General features: G+C 37.9%; 1 protein-coding gene across 3 annotated transcripts; it reads right to left on the reverse strand.

Annotated features, from left to right (window-relative positions):
- Nucleotides 1–242: 242 nt before the first annotated feature.
- Nucleotides 243–26,983, reverse strand: LOC100248159 (uncharacterized). Of its 3 annotated transcripts, none has more exons than XM_010651225.3 (25): nucleotides 26,660–26,983; nucleotides 26,406–26,487; nucleotides 23,050–23,413; nucleotides 22,630–22,784; nucleotides 22,108–22,347; nucleotides 20,148–20,257; nucleotides 19,983–20,060; nucleotides 19,794–19,900; nucleotides 9,555–9,649; nucleotides 9,348–9,463; nucleotides 9,045–9,148; nucleotides 8,890–8,967; nucleotides 8,639–8,717; nucleotides 8,317–8,485; nucleotides 7,946–8,016; nucleotides 5,842–5,922; nucleotides 5,689–5,759; nucleotides 4,869–4,965; nucleotides 4,703–4,762; nucleotides 4,295–4,349; nucleotides 3,788–4,188; nucleotides 1,788–3,695; nucleotides 1,094–1,666; nucleotides 931–989; nucleotides 243–746 (listed from the first exon to the last, which is right to left on the reverse strand). In XM_010651225.3, exons 2-25 carry the CDS (start codon nucleotides 26,467–26,469, stop codon nucleotides 551–553), a joined length of 5,331 nt encoding a protein of 1,776 aa, XP_010649527.1. In that variant the 5' UTR covers nucleotides 26,470–26,487; nucleotides 26,660–26,983; the 3' UTR covers nucleotides 243–550. The 3 variants fall into 3 exon arrangements, with proteins under 3 accessions (XP_010649527.1, XP_010649528.1, XP_019075661.1); XM_010651226.3 differs by having other exon boundaries at nucleotides 26,380–26,487; XM_019220116.2 differs by having other exon boundaries at nucleotides 26,406–26,527.
- Between the last annotated feature and the right edge of the window lie 371 nt (nucleotides 26,984–27,354).

A 27,354-nucleotide genomic window follows, 5' to 3' on the forward strand; every position in this document is an offset into this window, starting at 1 on the left:
GGCCAAAAGGGCCACGTGATCCCTAACTGCTTAGAAAATAATACCCTATTCTATTTTAACCTCTTCTTATCATCGGTATGTAAGTCATAGTATATAATGCCTTTAGTGTGCATAAAAGTAATGACAGAACAATCTAGAGAGAAAGTGAATGAAAAACACCACAAAGAAGATCTCAGTACAATGGTTTGATCCCAGGAGAAATGGCGAACTAGCCAAAAGGGAGAAAAATGGGAAAAAGAAACTTAACTATCAACTTTTCTTCTTTTCATTGTCATTATTAATGATGATGATTCAAGTGTCAGTCTATACATGAATGAATTTTCTGGTGGAAAATTTTCCCCAGCTACTTCTACTTTTTACCCAAGATCTATCCTCAGCTCTAAAAGGAATCTCCAAAAAGATTAACCAATTTCCAAAATTGGAACAATGGGTACAACTTAAAAGCTTGATAAATAAAATAGAAAGAATATCTACAAGAGAGAGAGAGAAAAAATGAAGGAAAAAAAATCATTAATTGCTGATTTGTCTACAAAATTGTCTCTGAGAGGCCTTATATAGATGAAAGCATCCGTGTAAACCACTCTGATAGGCGCCTCACTTTCATTGAAAGCTCCGCATTTTTTACAAAGTATGTTTCAGCATTTGATAGCATGACCTTGACATCATGCTTCACTGCCTCCATACTTCTGTAATACTGGTTCTTTAACCTTGATTGGATCACTTCAAGAGACAGCGGAACCGGAAACCTGCAATCAATCCAGGCACAATTTCAACTTCCTAACTAGTCATCTGAGAAAATCATACTCAAATGGTAAACAACACATGTTCAAATCTACAGGTCCTACGTCATTGAATCTTAAATACACTGATCTCGATCATGTATGTTGGTAGTATGCAAAACAGCATGACCAAATGTAAACAAACACGAACCTGTTCAAAAAATTTGACTTCTGTGAGACTTGTTTCAGTTTTTGAATCCCATAGTAGTCCTGAGATATTCACCACAAAATCAGTAAGCATGCTTGTTCAAATTTAAAACCCATCATGCACCAGTAGCTTATTTTCATTAAATGATGTCTGAGCTTTTGATTACCTGAGGTTTGTCTCCCGACTGTTCTAATTTGGCAAGTGAAGATAATAGTTTGTTTCTGCTCTCATCATCAATATGAGGCTGCTCCCACTGAGTACCAATGTCATAAAGTTCCCACGGACTGTGCAGATGTGTTTCTGTTGGTTCACTCCTGTACCGAATAACATATCTATCCCATGGACTGTCTGGGAATTCAGGAGATCTGGCCTTCACAGATAAGATCCGTCCATCCCACCAACTCCCATCTTCCTCACCCTCGTTTTTCCACCAGACTCGGCACTTGTCCCTAGAAGTCCAATTCCTCTGGATAGCAGCATCATACCGAGTTCTTTCAACAAGAAAGTCTGGGAAGCTGGTCACTTCAGGCAGGGTCAACTTGAATGTTTTACCAAACACATGGGAAGTAGGATCTACAAATTGAAGTGTCATTTTACAGCAGCTATCACCAGAACCTGCAAATGGAGAATATTCAAGGCCTTCAACTTTACAAAATTCTACAGCTCTTATGATTCCCTTGACTGATGTCCAAGGGCCTGCTTCATGTGAGCCACTATAAGTTATATACTCCTGATGGCCCTGAAAAAACAATGCATCCATGAGGTCAATCAATGAAAAGGATTTTAAGTCCAAATCCCAAAAAGAAAGAATATATGCGAGTAGCAGCGGTAAATAAACCACTGAGTTTCTTCCTATTTACCTGTCTCAGATATACAACTTCATCACCCAGCTGGGGGATATATCGGGGTTCCACATGCATTGACAACATCAACCAAGACACCTTTTTTGATGATTGATGTGGCTTCCGTCTCTCCATTGGACTTGGACTTGTATCACGAACATGATAACTGGCCCTCCTGTTTCTAGCAGATCTCAGCCCAACTGTCATCCTAGAACTTGACATCCATTCTTCACATGGAAGTTCATCAGATCTATTCACAGAAAACTTATCGACACTTTTTAATGTATCTTCTGATCCATGGCCTAGCCTCAACTTGAGATTACTGCAAGTCACATCTGGGTCGCGTGTAGTTGCCTTCAGTCCCATGGACCGTGTCCTACGAGCCCCATCAGTTGTTGCTTCATGGAAATCCATGCCTGAATCAAGATTATGATTGCTCGCATTTGAAGTGCTTTCTTCCATGCCACCACCCTCACCTTCTGAATTAGTTCTAGTCCTGTAGGACCTTGACCTTCTGTAAACAGCATTGTACATCTTATTGTTTACATGTGAATATAGCCCCTGTGAGTCTTGCAAAACTGACCTGGAATTTTGCTCAATTGCAGCCTCAGACTTAAGCAATCCATTCCAATCTCCATGATCCGAATGGGGTCTATCTGTATCATCACAGTCAGGCACTTCTGCAATTTCCAATTGACTTTCAGATAATGTGTCACATCGACCATTGCTCCAATCTTCTACTGAAGATTTAATTTTTGGATCAGAAGGAATTTCAGGATCTTCTAAAATCTTTTTTGACCTTATCCTTAACTTTGTCGATGATGTAGAGCTCTCTTTCAAATGAGGAGGGTGGTCAGTCCCATTAGAATGCTGGACAGAAGATGCAGCTGTGTCACCAGCAACCATGTTCACCTGTTTTGGTGGTTCATCATAATTCATGCACTCATTGAAGCTAGAGTGCTTTTTTCCATTTGATGTAGCATCCAGACCCTCAACAGCACCATTCCCAAAATGTTGCCCATTCATATGAGCCATTTTGCCTGTCTCTTCTACATGATATTTGATTTCTGAATGAGGGGATATTCTGTCATAATTCTTTTCAGGTTCTTGGAATCCATTGATAGTGTTTTCAGTTGCATCATGACCATCAATGCATTGTCTAGATCTAGCGTCAGTGTCTGAAGGCATGGGTTCCACCACCCTCAGACGTTTGGATGTGCGAGCCTTGACTCCTCCCCATCTAATTTTCCCATCCTTGTATCCTTCAAACAGGTCTAAATGATCTTCAATCTTTTCAGGTTGCCCCCTCTCTCTTCTTTCGATTCTATTGCAATTTGCATCACTAGAAGAGTACCCCAGATCCTGGGAGCTTAAATGATTCCTATTTACTTCAGAGGCTTCCTGAGGAGCTTTAGATGATGACCCCACTAAATCAGCCTGGTTCTCTGGAGCCAACAAAAGTCTATTTGAATCACGAATTGGGAATTTAAGGACCAATCTCCTTCTGTTTCCCGCATTCATACAAGATTCAGGATGCTCATGCTGTTTATCCATATCTTCAAACTCATCCAAGGATACTTCTTTTCCTTTTGAATGTTTGCATTGCTCATTTTGCAAAGAACCATCGGATTCATCACTCTCAATGTTAGAATCTTCCAGTGAGGATTCACTTTCTGACAAATCACCTTCAGAGCCATCTTCATCTTCTCCATCTGTAGATGTTCCTTTCATTCGGGAAAACAAAGTAAGAGCATTGCGAGCAGCAGCTCTCTGAGGTCTCAATGACTTCGATTTAGAAGAATTTTTGTGGGAAACTTTTCGGCCACTTCTTGATTTTCTAGTCCTGTTACTTCTGAGTGAATTACCATCAAACTCATCTAAATTTCTCCTTTTAACTCGCCTCCCAGAAAAAGTCATGATCTCAGTCTGAAAAAGTAAATTAAAAAACAAAAAGGAAATTTCAATTCAAGCAAGTTCAAATAAGAATTTGAAATCAGATATATGAAAAGGTAATTTACTTCTGCCTTCTGCTTTTTCCTTTTTGATCTGCGGAGGCCATCTTTATGAGAGTTCTCAACATCACTATCTTCTGCACTGCACTCTGGATCACCAGAGGAATTGGAACTTAAGCTTCCTTGTTCCCCTCCAGTAGAATACTCCTCAGTAACATTATACTCTGAATCAGTATCATCAGTTTGCACTTCATTTTCAGGTTCCCAATCCATGACATCTATAAATTCTGGTAATGGATCAATCAATACATCCAAGTCAGGCAATGGTAACATTTGGTAATCTTGGTCCAGATTGAAATCTGGCCCAACAGCCAATCTCAGTGAGGAAGGACGCCATTCAATTCCCAGAGCTCCTAATCGCCGCTGCTGATACATGCTCTGATAGGGTTCTGGGTATGGTATCATGGCTGACATTTCACAATAAATAATCAGCACTCATGACATGAAATGATTGATGAATAATACTGTTATAAAGGAAATCGATGTGTAGAACTAGAAGAAGTAAAGGCATACTTGCATCACAAAGCAGATCTTGCATATTCCTCCGATATGGTGCAAGCTGAGTTTCCTGCATCAATCAAATGTTCCACAGGCTTTCCAATTACAAAGCAATCATGAAAGTAATATGCTAAAATTTTTAAACTGCAACTCCACATTAGTCTACTAAAAATTTACAAAACCAAGCATTTTATTCATCATAAAGGGAAATATAGACCATTAAAGACATAAAAAAAACTAATCAACAAAATTGACCATCAAAAACAGAATGCCTCTCTTCCTCTTAACACTATTGCAAAAATTAGTCAGTCCCTAGACAAATTTCATCCAGACCCTGTATGTCTGTAAGAAATATTAAGTAATACAAAGTACAACACACAGAGAATGACTAACCAACCAGAAGCATAAAAATGGTCAACTAACCTGGTCAAGGACATTTCCATATGTATCCTGTATAAGAGGACGATAATCCCCGAGGAAGAACTGTTGAAGTACATGAAAAATAAGTATCATTAACAGTTACAAGAACCCTACTTAAGACAAAAAATCTAACAAATTCTACACCTAATTATTTATAGTTTTCTAATACCTGATCATACATAGCATCCTTTTGGGACTCGCCTTGACCCGTACTTAATATATATAGTTGACCAACATCATCAGAGAGTATAATTGACGTTCCATCCCTATATTCACCACCAAAAAAATTAACAATTCATATATTGCAGACGAGACAAAGGCATATTTGTTGGTATTCTGATGCAAATTTATAGATTAAGTGAAGTACCATAGAATTGAGAGTCCATGTGAATTGAATTATAACATGGAAAAAATTGAGCATAAAGAAAAAAGGTAACTCCAAATTTGAATGGGATCACAAAACATGAAGCAAGTTTAATAAATCAAGCAAATGTACCATTGTTATTTTATGCACGCTAGTACAGAGATTGTCAGGAAACTCTGTTCCTTGAGGGTTGAATGCTGTAAAAGCATCCTTTCTTTGCATGCATCTTGATAGAAGAAAAGCAAGGCTTTGTAAAATAGTGCCAAAGCTTTAACTTTGAAACAAAAAATTCAAAAGAATATTGATCTCCAGGGTAGAAAAGAATGAAAATTTATGAGTCAGTAGGCAGTACATTCTGGAAGTGGCAGCAGGCATACATTTTCCAAAGAGGTGGAGACTACACTAAATTAAACTACGAATCTTAGCTCAAACAAAAGCATTGAAAGAGTAAATTTAAGACAACTCAGATAATCACAATATTATAGAGCCAAAAATTAATGATAAAAATGAATAAAACACAACTACAATTTTAATGTAGAAAGTGGTTAAATCAAATTGAAGAGAAGTGGCAATACAATCAGTGCCAAATAAAGTTCTAATCCTAGCCTTACTATAATCCACTTACGGTGAAAACTTCCCATCAACCAACTTGAAACGTGCAGTGTCATAGATCCGGATAGGTGTGCCTTCCCATATCTAAAAGCACAAGTATTATTACATTAAATAAACATTGAAAGCTAGCAAAAACTTCAAAGAGCTTTGAAAACTAAAAACTTACATCCCACACTATGGTTTTCCCATCGTAGCCAGCACTCATGGCAATCCGGGGGTTGAAAGGATGAACATCCAGAACATATGTCTGCCAAGAATGCCAACAATACAGTCAGAAGAAGAAGATTTCCTTATCTGATACATAATTTTCCCAAACAACAGAAAATCTCAGATAACTTCTCTAGGACATAAGCGTACAAAGGCTGAATCAGTAATAGTCGAAGAAAAATTTACAAACTAGTTGAGTCCTAATAACATACAACTGGACCATGCAAATAAGTTTTTGCTATTTCAAAAGAAGACAAGAATTGGAAGATGGATTGTGTGTCCTATTTTGAAAAGATTGGTAGGAAAACTACACAATGCTGAAAAATAAGAAAATTATTGTTGATGCCAGATCACACTTGGAAAAAAAAATGTTCTCAAATCATTTAGAAGTAACATTGCTTGCACAATCCTACTAATTCAAATGGAAGATTGGGAAGGAAGACTCGTGTGAAGGCATATTTCTAGAGGGCTATATGACAGACACATGCTGATCCAACATAAGGAAAGTCCATAAGAAAGCAAGAAGACTGGATCAGAACTTAGAGCAATAATAAAACAACATTTGAATAGATCAATCAACATGGCAGAAATAAATAGTTGATCCATGCAGAGAAACTTAACACCAAAGTTTCAATCTTTTTGTTAAATGCTATACTAGAAGTCAAGTAAGTTTATTTTTGCAATGAATATTAGAGAATTTTCATTTGAACGGTTTGAATGTTGATAGTGAAAATGATGGTGATTAGTGGATGAGAAACTTTTATTTAATATATTAGTTTTTTTCTATTTCCTTTTTGGTGGAAAAGGAATGATGATGAACCTGAAAAGTTGGAACTATATATATATAGGGGCACCGCCAGAAATAGGATCCAGAGGAAGCAAAATAAAAGAGATTAGATTCAAGGGGGCAAAAATAAGGTAAAAAGTAAGATTTGGCTCATTGGTAGTATAATTTCTCTTCAAAACTCGAGGTTGTGAGATCAAAACCTAGTTTTGCATGGTAAATTTTTTATTTTTCAGGGAGGGCATGTGCCCCCTCTAAGCCCCACTTGAATCTGCTAGTGTGTGTATATATATATATCAATTAATAACACAATAAGTGCACATGCATATTTAGAATTTGGAACTAAAAATCATAGCTAAAAATGGAAGAATATTTTTGTGGATTATGTGATGAATCGATATATTAAAGTCATATTTTGTTAATGTGAACTTGTCAAAATTTTTACATTCAATGTTTTCATATAATGTGGTATAGTTTAACTTTTTAGATCCTATTATCTTTCATAAAATTGGCTATATTTCATACTTTCAAAGATACGCACATTTTTTCTATTATTTTTCACTGAAGAGAAAAACTTACGACATACAATATGATACCAAACAGAAAAATAAAAAAACGACACACGATGCATTTTACAAGTTAACAACTATGCTCAAAACCATGTCCTATTACATACGGTTATGCCACTGAAATATCATAAAGTTGAAATAACAGGTTGCAAACTAAAGTGCTGACAAACAACAACAATGAACAGGTTTCTTATACCAAAAATGAAGATATCAAAAAACTCCAATCAACAGAAAGGAATCAGGCATACAACATAAGATAGAATAATTTAGCAACACATGTAGTGACAATGAAATGGGATAGATTCATAGACAAAAGAAGATGACAAAAAACATCTAGATAATGAAATTAAAATAGAATAGAAAAACAAAAATGAAGAGCAAAGCAAAGAGGAGAAATGAGCCTGCTATAATATTAACAAGCGTCACTCTGGCAAAAATAAGATGTAAAGAACCATCCAATGAATGTCAGCCCAAACCGAACCTAGTAGTACATATAACCCTTATTCCATGCTTATCCAAATTATGAATATAACAGAAAAATGAGTACTAGATGCATTAAGTTGTCTTACAAATTGTATGATGGAACTGCACAATGTGATAGTCGAGCTATTCCTTTGTGCCGCATAAAATAGTGATGATTTTAGAAATACATTCTTATAAAAGAATATTTAGAAATGCATCCATGTAAACGGGAAGGTCAAACCACTTACAGATTCAGTATGACCTGTCAAAGAATGTACCAAACTACCATCAACAGCATTCCAGACGCATATTCTGCAATCTGCATTAAATAACAACAGTATACCATTAAAAAATAATAACAACACACAACAAAACTTGTGCCAAAACGACTGCATGCTAGGAGCCTAAAATTCTCTCTAATAAGTTTAAAAAATCTGGCTCCTTTCAATCATTTGAAAATTTATTTTGGCTAAGGCAAGATCAGCAGCCATTTCTAATCTGGAGTGTCAAAAAAGGAACAAAGGAAGCAACCATATTTGCAGGAGATCTTGATAGAAACTTCACTTTTGAGTGAAAAATATAATATAATATATATGTATACATATAACAAGAAATTTACCCATAATAGCAGCAAGGACAAAGCGATTGTCCAGGCTCCACACAATCATATTAACACCACGAGGAGTTGGAAGAATTCTTTGACGCGGACCTCCTCGTGGGGGTTGAGGAGGCATTGGTGGAGGTGGAACTTTGAGATGATACGCCCGTGTCCAACGACCAACCTTTCCCTAAACCAAGAGAAGTTAACACATTATTTTTCTTAGAGTTTTAGAATAATCCAAAAATGATGGCATCATGAGAAAAGCTTATGATAAGGGATGTTTTTTGAATGACAACAAATTATATAGTAAAAATTAAAGTCATCTGCAAGGAGAATTTACATGTGATCTGCGTGATCTTGGAATCCATATAATTGCACTGCCATCCCGAGAACAGGTGACTATATTATCATGAGTAAACCTGGAAAATTATAGGTAACATTTATATGTCTATAATAATAGATTTTTTTTATTATCAGAATATAATAATAGATCATTACTTGAAGAGGTATTAAAAAATAAAAATAAAAGCAACAACAGAAAAAGGTAGACCATATAATATAATACTCAAAACAGAAAAAATACAAACATACCAGGAATTTTTGAATTTTGGAACATTCTCTTCCTTCGAGGATTCAGCCACGGAAAATCTAGATGATACAGCACAACCACTATATGGGAAAGCAGCGTCATATCAGTATACAAAATTTATTCATGATAATTTGGAAACAGAACAGGACGACCTAACCTGAATTGCACATAATTAACATCATTTTCATGTCCAGATAATATATCCATCTCATGATTTGGTTGGTCAGATTCATCAGGGTTGGATTTACAAGCATTCCAGACCTGCAAATGATGAGCTATTGATTACAAGAGAACTTAAATTAATAGCCAAACTTCACTCAGGAAACCAGTATAAATCCAGTGAAGATTGCCAATGATTACAGAGAATACATGTCCATTTATTTGTGGAAGAGAAAACAAGCAATAATAAGCAGAAGATGGTACATAAAGTATAACTCAAAGCAGATATCATCAGATGTACCCTTGCAAGAGTGTCTGAGCTACCAGTGACAAAGACAGTTCCATTAGCATTGAATGCGCAACAAAATATTTGATGGCTTTGGGGACCATTACTTGAGGATGGAACATTGTTCTTTCCTGCAACCGTTCCACAATGCCTAAATCAGTTTTTTTTTGTACCCATGAACCAGTCAATTAATCATAAGTAAACATGAATGCAAAAACCAACCAGCTATAGAATCTGGAGGCCTTGGAACGTATATTCGCGGACTGAATTGGGAGTACCTAGCATCCCATATCCTACATGTTCCATCATCAGATGACCTGCAGAGGAAAAGGAAATGTTACAGAGAAAAACACATAATCGTTGCCCACAGAATCCATGTTATGAAGGTCACAGAATTCATGCTTTCAACTGAACAAAGAAGCATGGAATGGGTGGATTTATTAGGGAATTCAAGTTCCAAAATCCAAATACTTCAAAACAGCAGAAGTGATGTAAAAGCACCTGAATACGCCTAATCAACCAGGATTGCAAAACTCTAATAATGTAAAGTAGTACAAGGACCATATGTTTACAGGAAACCTTTTTTTCTATTGGAACATGTTAACTGGAAAATGAGAGCCACCCAATTTTGGAATATGGCTGCAAAGTTGCTAGATCACTTAGGACTAAGACAGAAGTTGCACGCCTCAAGTTTTGGCATTTTAACAATTAGCAACCTGATTTTTGAAAGGCCAAAACTTGAGTTAATAGAGAAGATAACATTAGCTTGTTAATACAAATTTCATTACAAGTGAATTTGATCTGCTACCCTACAAAATTATTTAAAAACAAAAAGGAAAAAGAAAAAAAAAAAAATGCAGGAAATCAGAAAGTAAAACAGAAATAAAGATTCAATTTAAAAAATGATACTTGCCTTCAGCTCTATAGCTTAAAAAGATTCAAGACTATCACTGGAAATTGTACATATCGATACACAGACGAGGTACAAGATTATTAATACTCAAATGCAAGAATTCTAATCCTACATATTGTAAATAGTTGTACTGTATCTTCACTGTTAATGCGTTGAATGTCGATATGTTGATATTATGCTAGGTCATAAAGTGGGTACATTGTTGACTACCTATTTGGGGGCATTTCATTGGGGGCTTTGTTTAGGGTAGGTTTGGTTTGGGGCACTGTAGAGGAGTGGCTCAATGCAAGGTTTGCATCTTGGAAAAGGAAATGCCAGCCATGGAGAAGACACACAGCATTAAAAGCACCCCCTCTACCCTACTTATCTAGTTTATCACCTATTTCATAATTCTATAGGCAGTTCAACTGAGCCTGAACAAAATTCAGCGTAACTTCCTACGAAGGCAGTAAAAGGATGGCTTCTGTTAAAACCCAGTTTGTTCCCAACAAGGGTTCACTAGGAAATTGCTAGAGTAGGATAGTTTGGGGAGAGGAAAGTTATTGTAAGTTAAAGGAGGGAAGTTGGTGTTCAAGGGAAAAGGGGGGAAGGCTTATCAGATGGTTCTAGAGAAAATTATTGGGAGAAGATGTGATGTCTTCCAAATGACATCTAGTATATCAGTGGGTAATAGTTGAATTTTAATTTGATGAATAGTGAGGAGGGACTGTATTGAAAGATTGATTCCCATACATGTTTGTTATTGCTGACATTCAAAACGCTGGGCCAGCTACTGTGTGAGGTGAGGAAGGTGGCACGAATGGAAACTGAAAAGTTGGTGGAGTTGTTTTCATCTATTGTAGTTCATGCTAGGGTTCAGGATAGGTTGGCATAGAATTTTTTTTTCTTGATAGGAAAACAAAAATATTATTAACAGTGTCTGACAAAAAGAAACTGAAATACATAGGTAATATACAAAGGGCACCAAAACAACCAAGAAAAAGGAGAAAAGGAAAACAAAGTAAAAACTTCTCCCCTTTAACTTGAACCCAACCAATCAATTCAAAATTTTCTTTTTAGGTGAAAAATAGCAACAGCAACAGCACCTAATCAAAAGAGGGATCACCAAAGTAAACAGGGAGTATATAAAGGTGTCAAAAAGGCGCTTTTAGATGGAGAGATTGACAAAAGACACCCCTGTTACATCAACAAAAGTCCAACCAATCAACAAAATTTAGAATAGACATACAAGTATCCTTTAAAGGTTTTCTTGCCCAAAGCCAAAGAGAGCATAGGAAGGGGTTTCTGAGAGATTGAACTGATTGTTCTTCATTGACAAATGTTGTACTATTCATTTCCTTCTAGATGGTCTAAAGTACGCATAAAGCTGCCACCCTCCAAACCTTCATGCGCTTCTTCCCCTTGAAAGTCCCATGCCAACTTGATAACGTTTCTCTAACTGTAGAAATCATCATCCACTCTACTTTAAACAATGAGAATAATAGGGGCCATAATATTCCCATTTCAGGACATGACCAACCAATTCCTCCTCTACTTTACAAAGTTTGCATCTGTTCACCAAGGGTCACCCCCTTCTTTTTAACTGAATAGGAGACAAAATTCTCCCCCAAACTGCCTTTCTTCTTCAACATGTAATTGACTATTTCACCAAATGAGATTTTTTCTCCTGAGATCCCCCACCCTAACGGAAGTTTCTCTGAATTTTTTCAAGTCTCGCGCACTTCTTTTTTTTTTTGGATGATACAAAAGGACATATAATATATTGGCAAACTAAACAAAGTAATTTTAATCAATTATAGTCTTCCACCCTTTGAAATATATTATCTCTTCCACATAGCAAGCTTTCTAATAAATCTTTCTTCCACAACCTGCCCAATTGCTTGAGCATTAAAAGAAGCTCCTAGCAGAAGCCCCAAATATGAAGTAGGGAGCTTCCTCATTTTGCATCTCAATAAAGGCCAAATCCTTCCCATTAGGAACCTCCTCTACTAGAATGAGCTCACTTTTTGTCAAATTAATTTTTAGCCCTGAAACTGCCTCAAAGCACATAAGGATCCAACAAAAACGCCTCATTTACTCTTAAGAAGCATCACAAAAGATGAGGATATCATTTGCAAACAAAAGGTGGGTCACCTCTACCCCCTCACTGCCCATCCCTAAGGGCCTCCATTGCCAAAATAAATAAATAGGGAGAAAGAGGATTAACTTGTCTTGATCCCCTGGAACTATGAAAAAGAAACAAACAAGGGTACCATTCACCAACACAAAGAAAGCGATACGAGAATTGTAGGGCTTTGCACCTTCCATAAACCATTTTTTTATCAAGTCAGCGACTCTTAGTATTTATTGTTTGTTGTTTTATTATACCCGCATTGAACCATGAAAAAAACCAAACAAGGGCACAATTCACCAGCACCTATCTTTCTTAAGAACTGCTAAGAGGAACTCCCAAAGTCCAACCAATCAATCAAAACAAAAACCAATCAATTAAATTTAACAAAGATATGGAATTCCCATCTATGAACTTTCTAACTCACAACCAAAGATCTCAAAATGTCATGTGGATGTCAGAATCGCCAAGATCTACAACAATCTGATTAAGGCCAAGAGGAGAAGGAATAGTATATGTAGAGTGTGTCGGGAGAGAATTATTGATCACATTTGATATGGGAAGGCGGACTACCCCATTATTAATCAAATCCTGGATGGCATTGTGCAAGGCAATGCAACAAAAAATATCATAACCTGCTTATCTAGTGAAAGTTACATTTATCCAAAAATGTGGGGGGGTAAAGGACTTAGGAGAGGCTTGAGCACTATAGTTACCAATAATCTTATATCTCAGAGCTTCCTAAAAGTACTATCCAAAGGCATCCCTAGATCAAAATAGAGCCTCTGTTGTTGTCTAGGAGGATGAGGCTGCACATACTGAGATTTTTAACTATAAGTTTTAGCTCCAAGGTTCAACCAGTCATGTACTAGCATATATATTTGGTATGCATGTGTTTGTGTGCCAATTTTAGAGTTCTAACTTTACAAGCTCATCAAATCCCTCACCCAAAGAGGAAAAAAAGTTTCGGAAAAAGTTTCTTTCTACATGATGAGTGTTTTTGTTTTGGACTACTTTATAGCTATGTGATGATGGAAGCTTGGTGTAGAGGCAAGTCAGACATACAAACATCCAAAGTGGGATGGAGGAGTCAAAAGGAGTTTCGAAAGGTGGAAAGTGTTGGCTTGCAGTAGAATCCAAGACATTCGAAATCTCCATTGAAGTGGTCCGAGGTAAACTGAGAGAAACTATTTTGGAAAGGAGCAAAGGCTTTTCCTCTTGGATAAGATTTGGTGAAAAGAGCTTAAGTCTACTGCTGGAAGGTGTGGAAGCTTAGAGGCGAGTCAAGTTCAAGGCGTTTAAAAGTTTGGGAAGAAGGAGGAAGAAAGTTTAGGTTGGATTGTCGTTCTAATGAGGCTGGTAGGTTTTTACTCTACTCAGTCAGAGATGTGGAAGCTAAGAAGTTCTGTCTTGTATTTCCAGAAGGAAAAGGTTTGGTAGGGGGTTGGTTACTGTTGGCTAAGAAGTTAAGGGCTCTTAGGGTCTCCACTCCAGCTGTGAGGAATAACTTCCCGGCTGTTCCAACCTCTGATAAGGTGAGGAGTAGTGTCAAAGGTTTAGAGAAAGAGTCGGGTTCGTTTGCAGAAGTAGTGAAAAGAAAGACAGGAGAGTTAGGGGATTCCTTAAGGGTGCACCTAGGGGACCGGGAATTGCTTTGCAGGGAGGAGCAGCTAGGGCGTTGTCTGGTTGGCTGTTTTGGTGGTAGTCTTGAGTCCGTTCCTCCTCTGCCTTCCTTGAAGAGGTGAGCGGTTGAAAGTTGATTGCTTAAGGGGGATTTAAGAATTTCCAGGTTGGGTGGGGCCCTTGTGTTATTTGAGTTTGAAAATAAATGGGAAGTTGATATGGTGCTTTTAAGAGGGAGCAAACGATTCAAGAATAAAGAGTTTATCTTGCAAAGGTGAGGACCAGAAGTGGGATGTACTTGGAAAGAGAGCCATGCTAAGGAAGTTTGGGTGAGGATTGTAGGACTTCCTCTTCATCTTTGGAGTAGAGAGGTTTTTAAGAGAATTGGAGAGTGTTGTGGGGGGTTTTGTAGTTGTGGATGAGGAAACTGCTTTCTTTTACCAATTACAGTGGGCTCAGATTTTGGTTAAAGCTTCGGGGAAGAAATGGCCAGGGTCTCTACAGGTGGTGGCTGGAAATACTAGTTGGGAGCTTAGCCTGTGGTGGGAAGCTTCCCCGCGGGTGTCTCAGGTAGAGTCAAGTTCCTGGCTGCAGAAGAGAAAAGGGTGTGAGGTTGGGGATGAAGGTGGGGGCAATACATGCGCTGGAGTTAGTGTATGGGAGCTTCATTTTGAAATTCAAAACAGGGGGTCAGATGTGCAGGTGGAGTGTGGCAGAAGACAAAGGAATGCAAACGATGTAGGGGGTAGGTCAACTCTAGCTCCTGCAGCGGGCTCTTTAGTGAGTGGGCCTGGGCCCAAGTTTGTTTGCTGGGAGTCTTTAAAAGGGGCAAATGAAATGGATTTAAGAGGTGCAACGAGCTGGGCTGAGGGCCTTTTTTCCTTAAGTCCTAGGGTTTCGGGCTGGGAAAAGGTTTCAAAGAGGCCTCTTGGGCCTTTGATCCCTGAGGCCCAACCGAGTCTTTTTGGGGAGCCCTTCCCATCTAGGGCTCCCGCTGACCACGTCGAGGACTCTGCGGGGCTGGAGCAGGAGCTCCTGGCTGTGGAAGGTGCCGACGTTGGGGGTTCGTCTCTTGGCCGTTTGAAGCTCACTGACGAGGCACTATCGGATGAAGCATTCAGGTATCCCCTTAGCCACAAACTCTCTCTTCTCTCTCTGGGGCCTGAGGTTTCTTCTTCTTCTACTCCTTTCTTGGGGCCCGATGTTGTTGAGATGGGGACGGAGGGGGCTTCCAGTGGGTTATTTGGGTCAACGGAAGGGGCGAGGAGTAGGGTTCCGTTGCATAATGAGTTGATGGAAGATTTTTCGGCCCGTGAATGGCGAAACAAGTCTCCGCGGGCTGCGCTTGGCGGTGCAAGTGTGTCTGAACTAGCTATTATCCCATTCGGATAAGGTTTTGAGAGTCCATTAGCGGAAAGAATGGCCCTTCAGATGGAAGAGGTGGAGAGAGATGAAGGATGGAGTTCCAGCTGCCTTGCGAAGTTCAATAGTTGTCTAGGTATGCCGATAGAAGGGTTCGAGGAGGAAATTTTGTACCTTTTGAGGAGAATGAAGGGGAGAATTGAACAAAAGAGCCAAGACGGGGTGCATAGAAAGATGAAGTTTGCGGCTTCAAAATCCAGTAGGGAATTAAAGAAGCTGGAGTGGAAAGTAAGCTATAAAAGAGCTAAGGTGGCTACAGGCATGTCTAGAGGGTTTTCTGGATCGGGGTGTAAATGAAGATAAGGATTTTATCATGGAATGTCAGAGAGGCAAACGACAGTGATAAGAGAAAAGTCCTTAAGTCAGTCATAAAATCCAATAAAGTGGATGTGGTTTTCCTGCAGGAAACTAAAATCAAGGAAATGAGAACGGGGCTTGTCTGTAGTCTGAGGGTGGGAAGGCATCTAGACTAGAGAGCAATCAATTCTAGGGGGGCAGCTGGAGGTGTTCTGGTGTTCTGGGACAACAGATTGGTTGAATTGTTGGAGGTGGAAGAAGGGATGTTTTCAGTATCATGTTGGTTTAAGAATTGTGTGAATGGGCTGATATGGGTGTTCACTGGAATGTATAGGCCGATGTGCAGTAGGGATAGAGAGGATTTCTGAGAGGAGCTTGGGTCAATAAAAGGTTTATGGAAAGACCCCTGGTGTGTGGGGGGAGGATTTCAATATGGTCAGATATCCAAAGGAGCGTAGTAGGGAAGATGGGTTTTCTGCTTCAATAGGAGATTTTCAGAAGTGGTGGAGAATTTGGAGCTAAGGGACTTTCCTTTACAAGGGGGTCCTTTTATATGGCGAGGCGGGTTAAATAATCAGTCCCAGTCTAGGATTGACAGGTTTTTAGCGACAAATAATTGGGACAGTATGTTCAATGGGGCCGTGAAAGGATCTTTCCTAGACCAGTCTCTGATCACTTTCCCATCCTCCTAGAAGGTGGAGGTTTGAAGAGAGGTCCTTCACCGTTCAGATTTGAGAACATGTAGCTGGAGGAATGGGGGTTCAAGGATCAGATGAAGAAGTGGTGGGGGAGTTTATCTTATATTGGGTCTTTCAGCTTTGTTTTGGATGCAAAACTGAGAGCCTTAAAAGATATTTTAAAGAATTGGAATAAAGAAGTTTTTGGTTTAATTGACACTAAAAAGAGTGAAGCTCTCAGACAGGTGGAGTACTAGGATGAATTGGAGAAACATTCAACTCTGAGTCTGGAAGATTGTGAAGCAAGGAATGAGGCAAAGGAGTCTTATAAGACTTGGGTGTTGAGGGAAGAAATTTCTAGGAGACAAAAGTCTAGGGAACTATGGTTGAAGGAGGGGGACAATAACACCAAATTCTTTCACAGGATGGCGAATGCCCACGGCAGAAGAAATTGGTTGTTGGCATACGGAGGAGAATGATTTAAAGAATAGGGTGGTGAGGACGTTTCAAAAACTGTATTCTGAAGAAGGAGGGTGGCGTCCTTGTGTTGAGGGGTTGTCTTTCATGAGGTTAGCTAGCAATGAGGCTGAGGGGCTGGAGATTCCTCTTTCGGAAGGAGAGGTGTTTTCAACACTTTCAGATCTAGGCAAGGACAAGGCTCCCGGTCCGAATGGCTTTACCATGGCTTTTTGGCTATTTTGTTGGGACGTAGTGAAGATTGAGATCATGGGTTTTTTTAGAGAATTTCATGAGAGAGGCAAATTTGTTAAATCTCTAAATGCAACTTTCCTGGTTTTAGTTCTAAAGAAGGGAGGTGCAGAAGATCTGAAAGACTTTAGACCAATTAACCTTGTAGGCAGCCTCTACAAGTTGTTGGCCAAGGTGTTGGCTAATAGAATTAAAAAGGTGATGGGGAAAGTGATCTCGGAGTCCCAAAATGCTTTTGTTGAGGATAGACAGATTTTGGATGCAACTTTGATTGCAAACGAGGTTGTGCACTCAAGGCTGAAAGACAATGTTGGAAGTGTGTTATGTAAACTGGATGTAGAGAAGGCTTATGATCATGTTAGTTAGAGCTTTCTATAGGCATTTCTTAAGAAGATGGGTTTTGGGGAAAGATAGATAAAGTGGATGGATTGGTGCATCTCTACTGTGAAATTTTCTGTTTTAATTAATGGTTCTCCTTCCGGTTTTTTCCAAAGCTCGAGGGGGTTGAGACAAGGAGATCCTCTCTCCCCTTATTTGTTTGTGATAGCCATGGAGGTTTTTAGTTATATGTTGAGAAGGGTTATTAGTGGGGGCTTCTTATCTGGGCGGAGGGTGAGAGGTAGGAGTGGTGAGGGGGTTCAAATCTCGCATTTGTTATTTGCGGATGACACGTTGGTTTTTTGTGAGAAGTCTTTAGATCAGATGACTTATCCAAGTTGGCGTCTCATGTGGTTGAAGATCAACTTAGAGAAGAGTGAGTTGATCCCGGTGGGTAGGGTGAATGATATAGAGGGTTTGGCCTTGGAGTTGGGTTGTAAAGTGGGTGGGCTCCCTTCCTGTTATCTGGGTTTACCTCTAGGGCACCTTTCAATTCAATGGCTATGTAAGATGGGATTGAAGAGCATTTTCATAGAAGGCTTGCTATGTGGAAGAGGCAGTATATATCTAAAGGAGGGAGACTCACCCTAATCCAAAACACTCTTTCTAGCATGCCTATATACTTTGTCTCTATTCTATTTGCCAAGAAAAGTGAGGTTGAGATTGGAGAAGATTCAGAGGGATTTTCTGTGGAGTGGGGGAGCTCTCGTCCAAAAGCCACACCTTGTTAGGTGGAACTTGGTTTGCTTGGATAAAAAGAAAGATGGGTTAGGTGTGAGAAATTTAGCTCTGATGAATAGTGTTCTCTTGTGTAAGTGGAATTGGCGGTATGCATATGAAAGAGAGGCGTTTTAAAGGTGTGTCATAAGTCACAAGTATGGCGAAGAGGAGAGGGGATGACGCACTCGGGAAGTAAATGGGAGAAACGGTGTTGGGTTGTGGAAAGCAATTAAGAAGAAGTGGTCGCTTTTAGATAGTAGGTTAGCCTACCATATGGGTAGTGGGCAGAGAGTGAGATTCTGGACGGACAAGTGGTGTGGAAATGAGCCACTTTGTGAGTCCTTCTCCTCTCTTTTCTCCATCTCATTGTCTAAGAATGCTTGGGTTTCGGAGGTTTGGTACCCCGCGGGAGATGGGGATGGTTGAACTTCTCTCTTTGCAAGGGCGTTTAATGATTGGGAGATTGAGATGGTGGAACTTTTGTTGCATAAGATCCAAACCTTTCAGGTACAAAGGGAGGAGGAAGATAGAGTGGTCTAGACAGCTTCAAATGGTGGCGCTTTCTCAGTTAAGTCTCTTTATTCTATTTTGGAGCGTGGGGGTTCTTCTATGTTCCCTAGCGAAAGTATTTGGAGGGTAAGAGTGCCTCCAAAGGTAGCTTTCTTTGCTTGGGAGGCATCCTGGGGTAAAGTCTTAACTTTGGAGCAACTTCAAAGGAGGGGGTTCTCTTTGGCAAATAGGTGCTTTCTTTGTCTATCTGAAGCAGAAACGGTGGATCACCTCTTACTTCATTGTGTTAAGACGCGGGTCTTGTGGAACCTTCTCTTCTCCCTTTTTGGTGTGTCTTATACTCTTTCGTGTACAGTGAATGAAACTCTTCTTAGATGGAATGGAGTGTTTGTGGGGAAAATGTGCAAGAGGGCTTGGCAAATGGCTCCTTTATGTTTATTATGGTCAGTCTGGAAGGAGAGGAATAAATTAGCTTTCGGGAATGAGGAGTTTTCGCTTCAAAGATTGAAATATTCTTTTGTATATAATCTTTGGTCTTGGGTCAGGGTTTCCTTAGTTTTGAGCTCTTCTTCTCTTATAAGTTTTTTAGACTAGATAGGCTCTTAGTAAGGGAAGGCGGTGAGTATACTCCCTATATACTTTGAGGGTACTGATTTTTGGTGTTTCCTCTTTTTTATTAATATACTTCCTTTTCACTTATAAAAAAAAAAAACATTCAAATAACTCAAATAACAATGCCCAATATTTATTGCAATTCTAAATTTTATTTAAGTACCGATGTTTCATGCATGCTTTTGACAACAATTGATACACTCTAAACAATTAATATAATAATTTTTTCCCTCCTCTTCTATAATTCCATTTTATCATCGATTTCTAACCTTAAATACACTTTAAACAATTAATCTAATGAATTTTTCAGGAAAAAAAATTTCTAATTTGATTTTCCTTAAAAACTGAGCAAATCTATGAAAGAATGCAAACTAATAAGCACAGATTAAAGCAAAAAATATGTAATAATGAAGCTAAGCACAAGACCAAAATTTCACAGGCCCAGCAAAATGGAAACTACATGGAACAAAAACCAAAAGAATCAGCCTTACGATAATAGTTGGTATACAGAGCTTGGTCTAGGACTAAAAGCAATAGCTGTAACAGCTCCAGTATGTCCACGTAAAACTGAAATTGGTAGTCCATCTGGCAAACGCCACTGAAATAAACCAGAAGGAATTAGACAATCAATGATTATCAAACAAGAAACACTTGATTGCTTGAAAGGAAAGGAAGCTTACAACTCGAATGATGCAGTCATTTGAAGAGGATGCCACCAAAGCATTGTTAGAACTCACAGCCAAGTCAGTAATATCACCCTTTCAAGCAAGAATGAGACATTTGAAATAATTAAAGCAACAAAGAAACAAATAATGCATGAATGTCAATAGACAATCAAAACTCACTTCATGTCCACGGCAGCTGGCCAAGCAATATGCTGTTTCCATTGACCAGATCTTCACAAGGCGGTCATCTGAACCTGTAATAACATATCTGCCTGTCCGATCAAAAATGGCTGCAGTATCATCAAGGCAAAATTGTTAGGTATTTATCTGTGATCATCATCTTCTAAATACTAATTTAAAACCTGGATTCAAAATTAAAATGTGCCATGTTAACAAGCCCTGAGATGGAGAAATAAAGGACCAAATAGTAACAGCAATAGTTAAAGCACAAAGGGAGAAAATCATTAGGTGAACAAAAGTGGATGCCTAGTGTAAACAAGCACCAGATAGAAATGCATCAAATGCAATACTGCGACTGTTACTTTACACTCTCTCTTGAAGGCAAGAGAACAGGGGCACATGCTCTGCCATGACCATAAAATCTTCAAATATTTTTTTTTTTTGGTAGGTAACCATAAAATCTTCAAATATGAGTGATGGATTTTATATCGGCCCACCAAAATAAGAAAGGAAGCATTCATGTATACTTAGGGTGCACCCCCTTTCATTGGCACTATTTCAATAGATTCTTCATTTACTGATTAAACGAAAAAAAGAAAGAAAGAAAGAAAGAAAAAAGGAAGGAAGTAACCATGCTTTGTTATTCTGATTTTGACATTACAACTTCAGGATTATCTGAAAAGTGCAAGTGAAATGGGATTTATGCATTGCGGACATAATGGAGAATAGAGAAGATGAGATCAATTCTTAAAGTTCTACCAAAGAATCAACTCAACTCAACAAAACCTGCCAAACAAGTGCTTACCAAGAACTGATAGATGATTTAACTCAGGATCATAAACCAGTTTACCAAACAAAATATGGAATTTCCATTTCTCTGGGAATTTTAGGGATAACTAGTCTCTTCTTTTTTTTTTCCTTCTTTTAATTGGAATTTGGGGATAACTAGTTGTCAGTTGCATGTCTTGCAAATGGACCAAAGAGACACACGCAGGCACATGTCTAGGAGGTGAACCAATAAAATATAGCATAGTTTCTATTTTGAAACAGTACCAAAATCCCAACTCATTCATGAATCAAACACAAATTATTTGTGGAAAAGTCACTTGTTGGAAAGTAAATTGATTACACTGGCAATGGTTGAATAGTGACTTTTGATTGATTGTGTAAGCAAGGGAAGAGAGAATAACTGGACAACACATGTAAACTCTACACAACTAATCTTATAAATGATAATGTTGGAAGGTGATAAAATTAAAAATTTCTATAATTTTACTGTGGACAGAAGAGGATTTTTTTATTATTATTATTGGCAGGCCCTGCTCATTAGAACTTTTGTATTTCATTATTCCATTGGGGTGTTCCTGTCCAACAAATATTTTGCAGCTAAGATAGAAATAGAAGTTCAATCAGAATACATTAGCCTGGCACTAGAAAACAGTCGGGTCCTAAAGCTAGCACACTTTGTCAGGGGGGGACAACCCATAAACAGAAGTTAGAATCAACATGTTTCACAGAAAGCTTAAACAGATGGTCCATTTTCTAGTAAGGTTGAAGCCATTGAACTGTGAGATGAACACTGTGGCAATCTAAGGGTCTGTTTGCAATGTTTTCAAAAACATTTCTCAAAAAGGAGTTTTTGAGAACAGTCCTTAAAAATAGTTTTCGGTTATTTTCAAGACAAATATGCCTCTCAGTTTGATATAAGACAAACATGGCAAATGCATTAAGTGCTGCATAAGATAAATTACTAAACACAACATGATTACAAAATCTATATGTGCTTTGTACAATGCTTATGACTACCTCCAAAAGTACCATCAATATTCTTTCAACAGATGCGACTCAATGACAAGTTAGATCAAACAGTATGGTCCTAGCTGATAATAGGATGACTATAAGTATCATATTGCAAATATATCCAAATGCTAACTATGACTAACATGAATAAGAAGCTTACCACAATAAACAGCATTCCTGTGTCCCCTTAGCTTCTTAATATTTTGCATCTTTTGTACCATAGTTGATGGCTTTGCAACAGCATAACATGCCGCACGAATAGATGGTGCTCGATTATGCCTTGTAAAACCACCTCCAATTTCCCTCAAACTTAGCCCCCGGACCTGATCAGCTTGCATATGAGGCCAACGCATGTGAATAGGAGGAGGATTCACCTCGTTGTGTCCTTTGTCCATATCATCTGCCAAAGAAAATAAAAGGAAAAAGAGAAAAGGTCCACACAAGAAATAAGTGGAAGGATTCCATTCACAAACAAATGAAAGTGAAAATGTGATAGATGGAAAAAGGAATTGCCAAAGAAACAGAAAAAAGAGATGACAGATGAGAGGTTTTCCTCCTTTTTTAATCAGAGGACAAACAAGTTTTTCATTTGTCCATGGGTTGCCAAATTTAATTTCAGGCACCAAAAGGTATTACATGCCAATATATGTGGTGCTCAAAGACTAAAATAAATGTCACTTACTGCCCAAAAGTGAAAAGGAGCCCGTTCCTAGAAGGGTAGGAACATCAGCTGCATTTGGCACATTTCCACGAATCATGCCTTGTGATGGATGGGTAGTGCTCAGTATCAGTTGCTTCAAGAGCTTTACCAAATGATCCTTCCCAATATGAGGGTACCTGTATAACATAAATGGTGATTGTCAATTGAAATGGATTCGAGCCATTGCTTGCTTCTTAATTAATATCATAAATAATGCCATGGATAATGGAACAGGATTTACTCTGTGAATAGTTGACGTAGCATAGTACACACACACACACACAACACACAGATAAATATGAAAGGGAAAAGCATAAACCATTTACCACATAAGTTATCCAAGATAAGACTTAGAAAACCAAAAAGGATATACTAGAGCAAGACAAGAAGCATATTATATACCTCTCCACCAACTTATTATAACTTAATGGAAAAGATGATCCGTCATCATTTTCATCCCCACTGCGCAAGCCACTCCTTGAATACCAAGCATGGTATCTTCTAGGTAAAAGTTGATGTTCAAGAAGTTCATTCCAGAACTGCCCATAGGTTCTATGACATGGTCCAGCTGATAGAAAATGCATAATTAAAAAATAAACTTCTCTAAGGTCAATATCCACATCAGCATCCATGGTAGGACTTCCCTCCGGATCAGCAAGTTGAACTTTCTCCTGAACCTTACTGGAAAAACTCAAAGGTTTCATACTAACAGAAGGTGCATCACCAGAAGGAATGTATTTCTGAAGAGCCATACTTCTCATAAAACCTAGACATGATAAACCAAGCATTCATGTTAAAACTATCATTTTGAAACACAATATATCCAACAGAATTTCACAAGTAATACAAGCCAAAACACATCATTTCGATTCACTGGAATGCAGAAGAGATGCAAGAATCATTTTTCTCTTCTTTTATTATAAATTTATAATTCACCAAAAAAAAAAATCACATTGGGGATTATGGCCCTTTTGGTGAGATATAATGAGATATCGCAAAATAGGGTTAAGAAATTCAATTGTTTAAATTTTAAATTGTCATCGACTTAAGCTGAAAGCTAACCCTTAAGGTCCACGGAGACCCTCAAAATTATTGCATGGCATTTTTGACAACTAAGTGGGGTTAGATACATAATGGTTCAAAGTATCAGCTGATACTGGTATGTATCAACTGAGTCACATCCATCTCGACCATGGCTGCAATGAGTCCAATATCCGAGTTGATTGGTCCAACAATAACTCAGTTTCAACTCAAATATGAATCACTTGACCAACTCATGGTACAACTCAAAGTTACAACACAAATTTCAAATTGATTCATCTTCAAAATAATTATTCTTACCAATCACCTTTTATCATTTTTATTTTTATTTTCAAGATATACCACTATTAAAAATTGGTACTTGGTGTAAAAATAAATATGGTAGTGTTCCAAAAATTTTAAATTCTCATAAACTAATTGTGATGCATGTATTTATAATTATTTAGATAAAGTTAGATGTGATAGATGTTAAGTTATTAATTTATTGAGTCTGTCTAATTATAATTATTTTTCTAAAATTTGTATTAGTCTTAGAGTTTTTTGAATTTTTTAACTAGCATGTTATGTGTATCACATGATATCGATCTTAGATATCAAGACCAATGCACCTTGGGACTTGCCGAGCAAGTGACTGATACCATGACTTTGAACAATGGGTAGATACTTGCCCCTCATGGGTTTCATAGAATGGATAACAGGGACCAGATTTATTCAGCAAGGTGAAAGGTCAACAAGGAACCTGATTAATTAGTTTCTCACTTGGATCCTCATTTCTTTTTTCCTATTTTTTCCCTTTTTTGCATTATCCCTGTGTTATAGTTGTTGTCCCCAGCTTACATGGGTATGTTCATGATTGTAAGTTCATTACTTTTGAAAACAAAATATATAAAATTGGAAACCTCAATAAAAACTTACTAACTAAAGAAAACCCAATTGTATATCATGTTGGAGATTATGGCCCTCTTGGTGAGATATAATGAGATATTGCATAATAGGGATATTGCATAATAGGGTTTAGAACTTCTATTGTTTAAATTGTAAATTGTCATCATCTTAGCCGAAAGCTAACCCTTAAGGTCCATGGAGACCATCAAAATTATTGCATGCCATTTTGGACAACTAAGTGGGGGTGGATACTTAGCCCCTCATGGGGTTCATAGAATGGCCAACAGGGAACCAGATTTATTCAGCAAGGTGAATGGTCAACAAGGAACCTGATTGATTAGTTTCTCACTCAGATACTCTTTTTCTCCCCATTTTTTCCCTTTCTGGCATTGTCCCTGTGTTACAGTTTTTGTCCCCATCTTACATGGGTATTTTCCTGAATGTAAGTTCGTTACTTTTGAAAACAAAATATATAAAATAGGAAACCTCAATAAAAACTTACTAAACTAAAGAAACCCCAATTGTATATCATGTTGGAGATTATGGCCCTTTTGGTGAGATATAGTGAGATATTGCATTTAAATTGTAAATTGTCATCAACTTAGCTGAAAGCTAACCCTTAAGCTCCATGGAGACCCTCAAAATTATTGCATGACATTTTGGACAACCAAGAGGGAGTAGATGCTTAGCCCCTCATGGGGTTGATAGAAAGGCCAACAGTGAACTGGATTTATTCGGCAAGGTGAATGGTCAACAAGGAACCTGATTGATTAGTTTCTCACAGCGATACTCTTTTCTTTCTTTTTTTTTCCCTTTTTTGCATCATCCCTGTGTTATAGTTGTTGTCCCCATCTTACATGGTTATTTTCCTGACTGTAAGTTCATTACTTTTGAAAATAAAAAATACAAAATAGGAAGCCTCAATAAAAACTTACTAAACTAAAGAAACCCCAATCGTATATCATGTTAGGGATCATGGCCCTTTTGAAGAGATATTGCATAATAGAGTTAAGAATTTCTATAGTTTAAATTGTAAATTGCCATCAACATAGCTGAAACTAACTGGGAGTAGATGTAGCCCCTCATGGGGTTGATAGAATGGCCAACAGGGAACTGGATTTATTCAGCAAAGTGAATGGTCAACAAGGAACTTGATTGATTAGTTTCTCACTGGGACACCTTTTTTTCTCTATTTTTCCCTTTTTTGCATTATCCCTGTGTTATAGTTGTTGTCCCCATCTTACATTATTATTTTCCTGACTGTAAGTTCATTACTTTTGAAAACCAAAAATAAAAAATAGGAAACCTTAAGAAAAACTTACTAAACTAAAGAAACCCCAATTGTATCTGTCCAATTCGCTCTTCCATCATAGTAATCAATGAAAAACCTCTGCTTGTTCCCTCCTATATTTCGATATTCTATGTATCAATTAGACATAGCCTACAATATTCAACCTATTCAGGTATCACATCCAAACAAAAACTCCTCCTACGCAAATAAGTTTCAAAACCTAATACAAGATCTGATAAATCCACAAAAAAAAAAAAAAAAAAAAAAAAAACTGTTCTGATTGCAAGATGACTGTCAAAAATGTAGTCATATATTGTCAACTAGATAGTGGAACACATCAAACAGTAAAACAATTCACTGCCACGTGATTGAAATCCCTATCTAAATCATGAATCAGAAACAAATAAAGTAATAAAAGAAAAGGCAATGCAACACATTAAAGTGCAAAATATAAAATTCACTATACTCAACCGAGAAAAAATTTAAAATATAACAAAATAAAAATAAAAATAAACCTTTGCAATGCTGGAGATAAGCTAACCAGAAGAGGAATCGCTACAAGCCCGAAACTCGCCCTCTGTTCTTGCAAAACCCTTGCTTGCCATAATCCATAATGCATTCCTCTGAAACCCCAAATTCAAGTCATTCTCACTCAATACTAAACTGAACAAAAATTCAGGATTAAAAAAACCACAAAAAAAAATCCAATTCAAGATCCAATTGAATACATGCACTAGCCCTACGCAATTCCCTAAACTACGTTTTCTTCCCAAATCCAAACCCCAATGACCCTACCTTCAATGGAGTTCCGTTGGGGCGCGAAACGACGCCGCTTCGTGGACGGGAGTGAGCCTTGGGCTCCGTCGATTGTGCGATAACAGCGAATGGGGATCGAGAGAGTCCAAGGATTCGAAAGAGAGAAATAAAAACCAAAAAAAAAAACACGGAGCGAGTGAGGAGCACGTGCGAGAGGGAATTGGGATTGTTTGGAGGGAGCTCTGCGAATATTGTTAGAGCTTTCTACTTAGTTTTTCTATAGAGAGAGATAGAGCGGTGGGAGAAAAGAGAGAAAAAGAAGAAAGGCGAAGAAGAGAGAGAATGGTCGACGGAAGCGTTTTAAATCTTTACGCCCACTCCTCTTAGAGATGCCTTGAAAAATAAAAAAATTTAAAATTAAAAAACATGTATATGTATAATATATGGAAAACTAAAAGATACATATTTTGGGAGTGTCACACAACGCGCGTCCCTGTCGCGTGGCGGCGGCCATGGTGCCAAACGTGGAATGTGCTTTTCCTTTCTCTTTTTTTTTTTTTTTTTTTTTAACCTTTTTTCTTTAATAATTAATGTTACTCTTTTTGTCATAAATGCTATTAACTTTTGCCAAATATGGAATGTGTTTTTTTCTTTATTATCTCCCTTAATGGGGATTCTAATTAATGAGTAATACAACTTTCTTTAATTTTATTGTAATTTTCATCAAGCAATCC

Source organism: Vitis vinifera, chromosome 5 (assembly GCF_030704535.1).
Source record: "Vitis vinifera cultivar Pinot Noir 40024 chromosome 5, ASM3070453v1".
Lineage (NCBI taxonomy): Eukaryota > Viridiplantae > Streptophyta > Magnoliopsida > Vitales > Vitaceae > Vitis > Vitis vinifera.

Coding starts and splice junctions, on each gene's coding strand:
- LOC100248159 (XM_010651225.3), bottom strand. CDS start 26,469: ATGGCAAGCAAGGGTTTTGCAAGAACAGAGGGCGAGTTTCGGGCTTGT. Junction 4,350..4,702: donor ATGGAAATGTCCTTGACCAG/GTTAGTTGACCA, acceptor TGATTGATGCAG/GAAACTCAGCTTGCACCATA. Junction 747..930: donor AAGTCAAATTTTTTGAACAG/GTTCGTGTTTGT, acceptor GATTGATTGCAG/GTTTCCGGTTCCGCTGTCTC.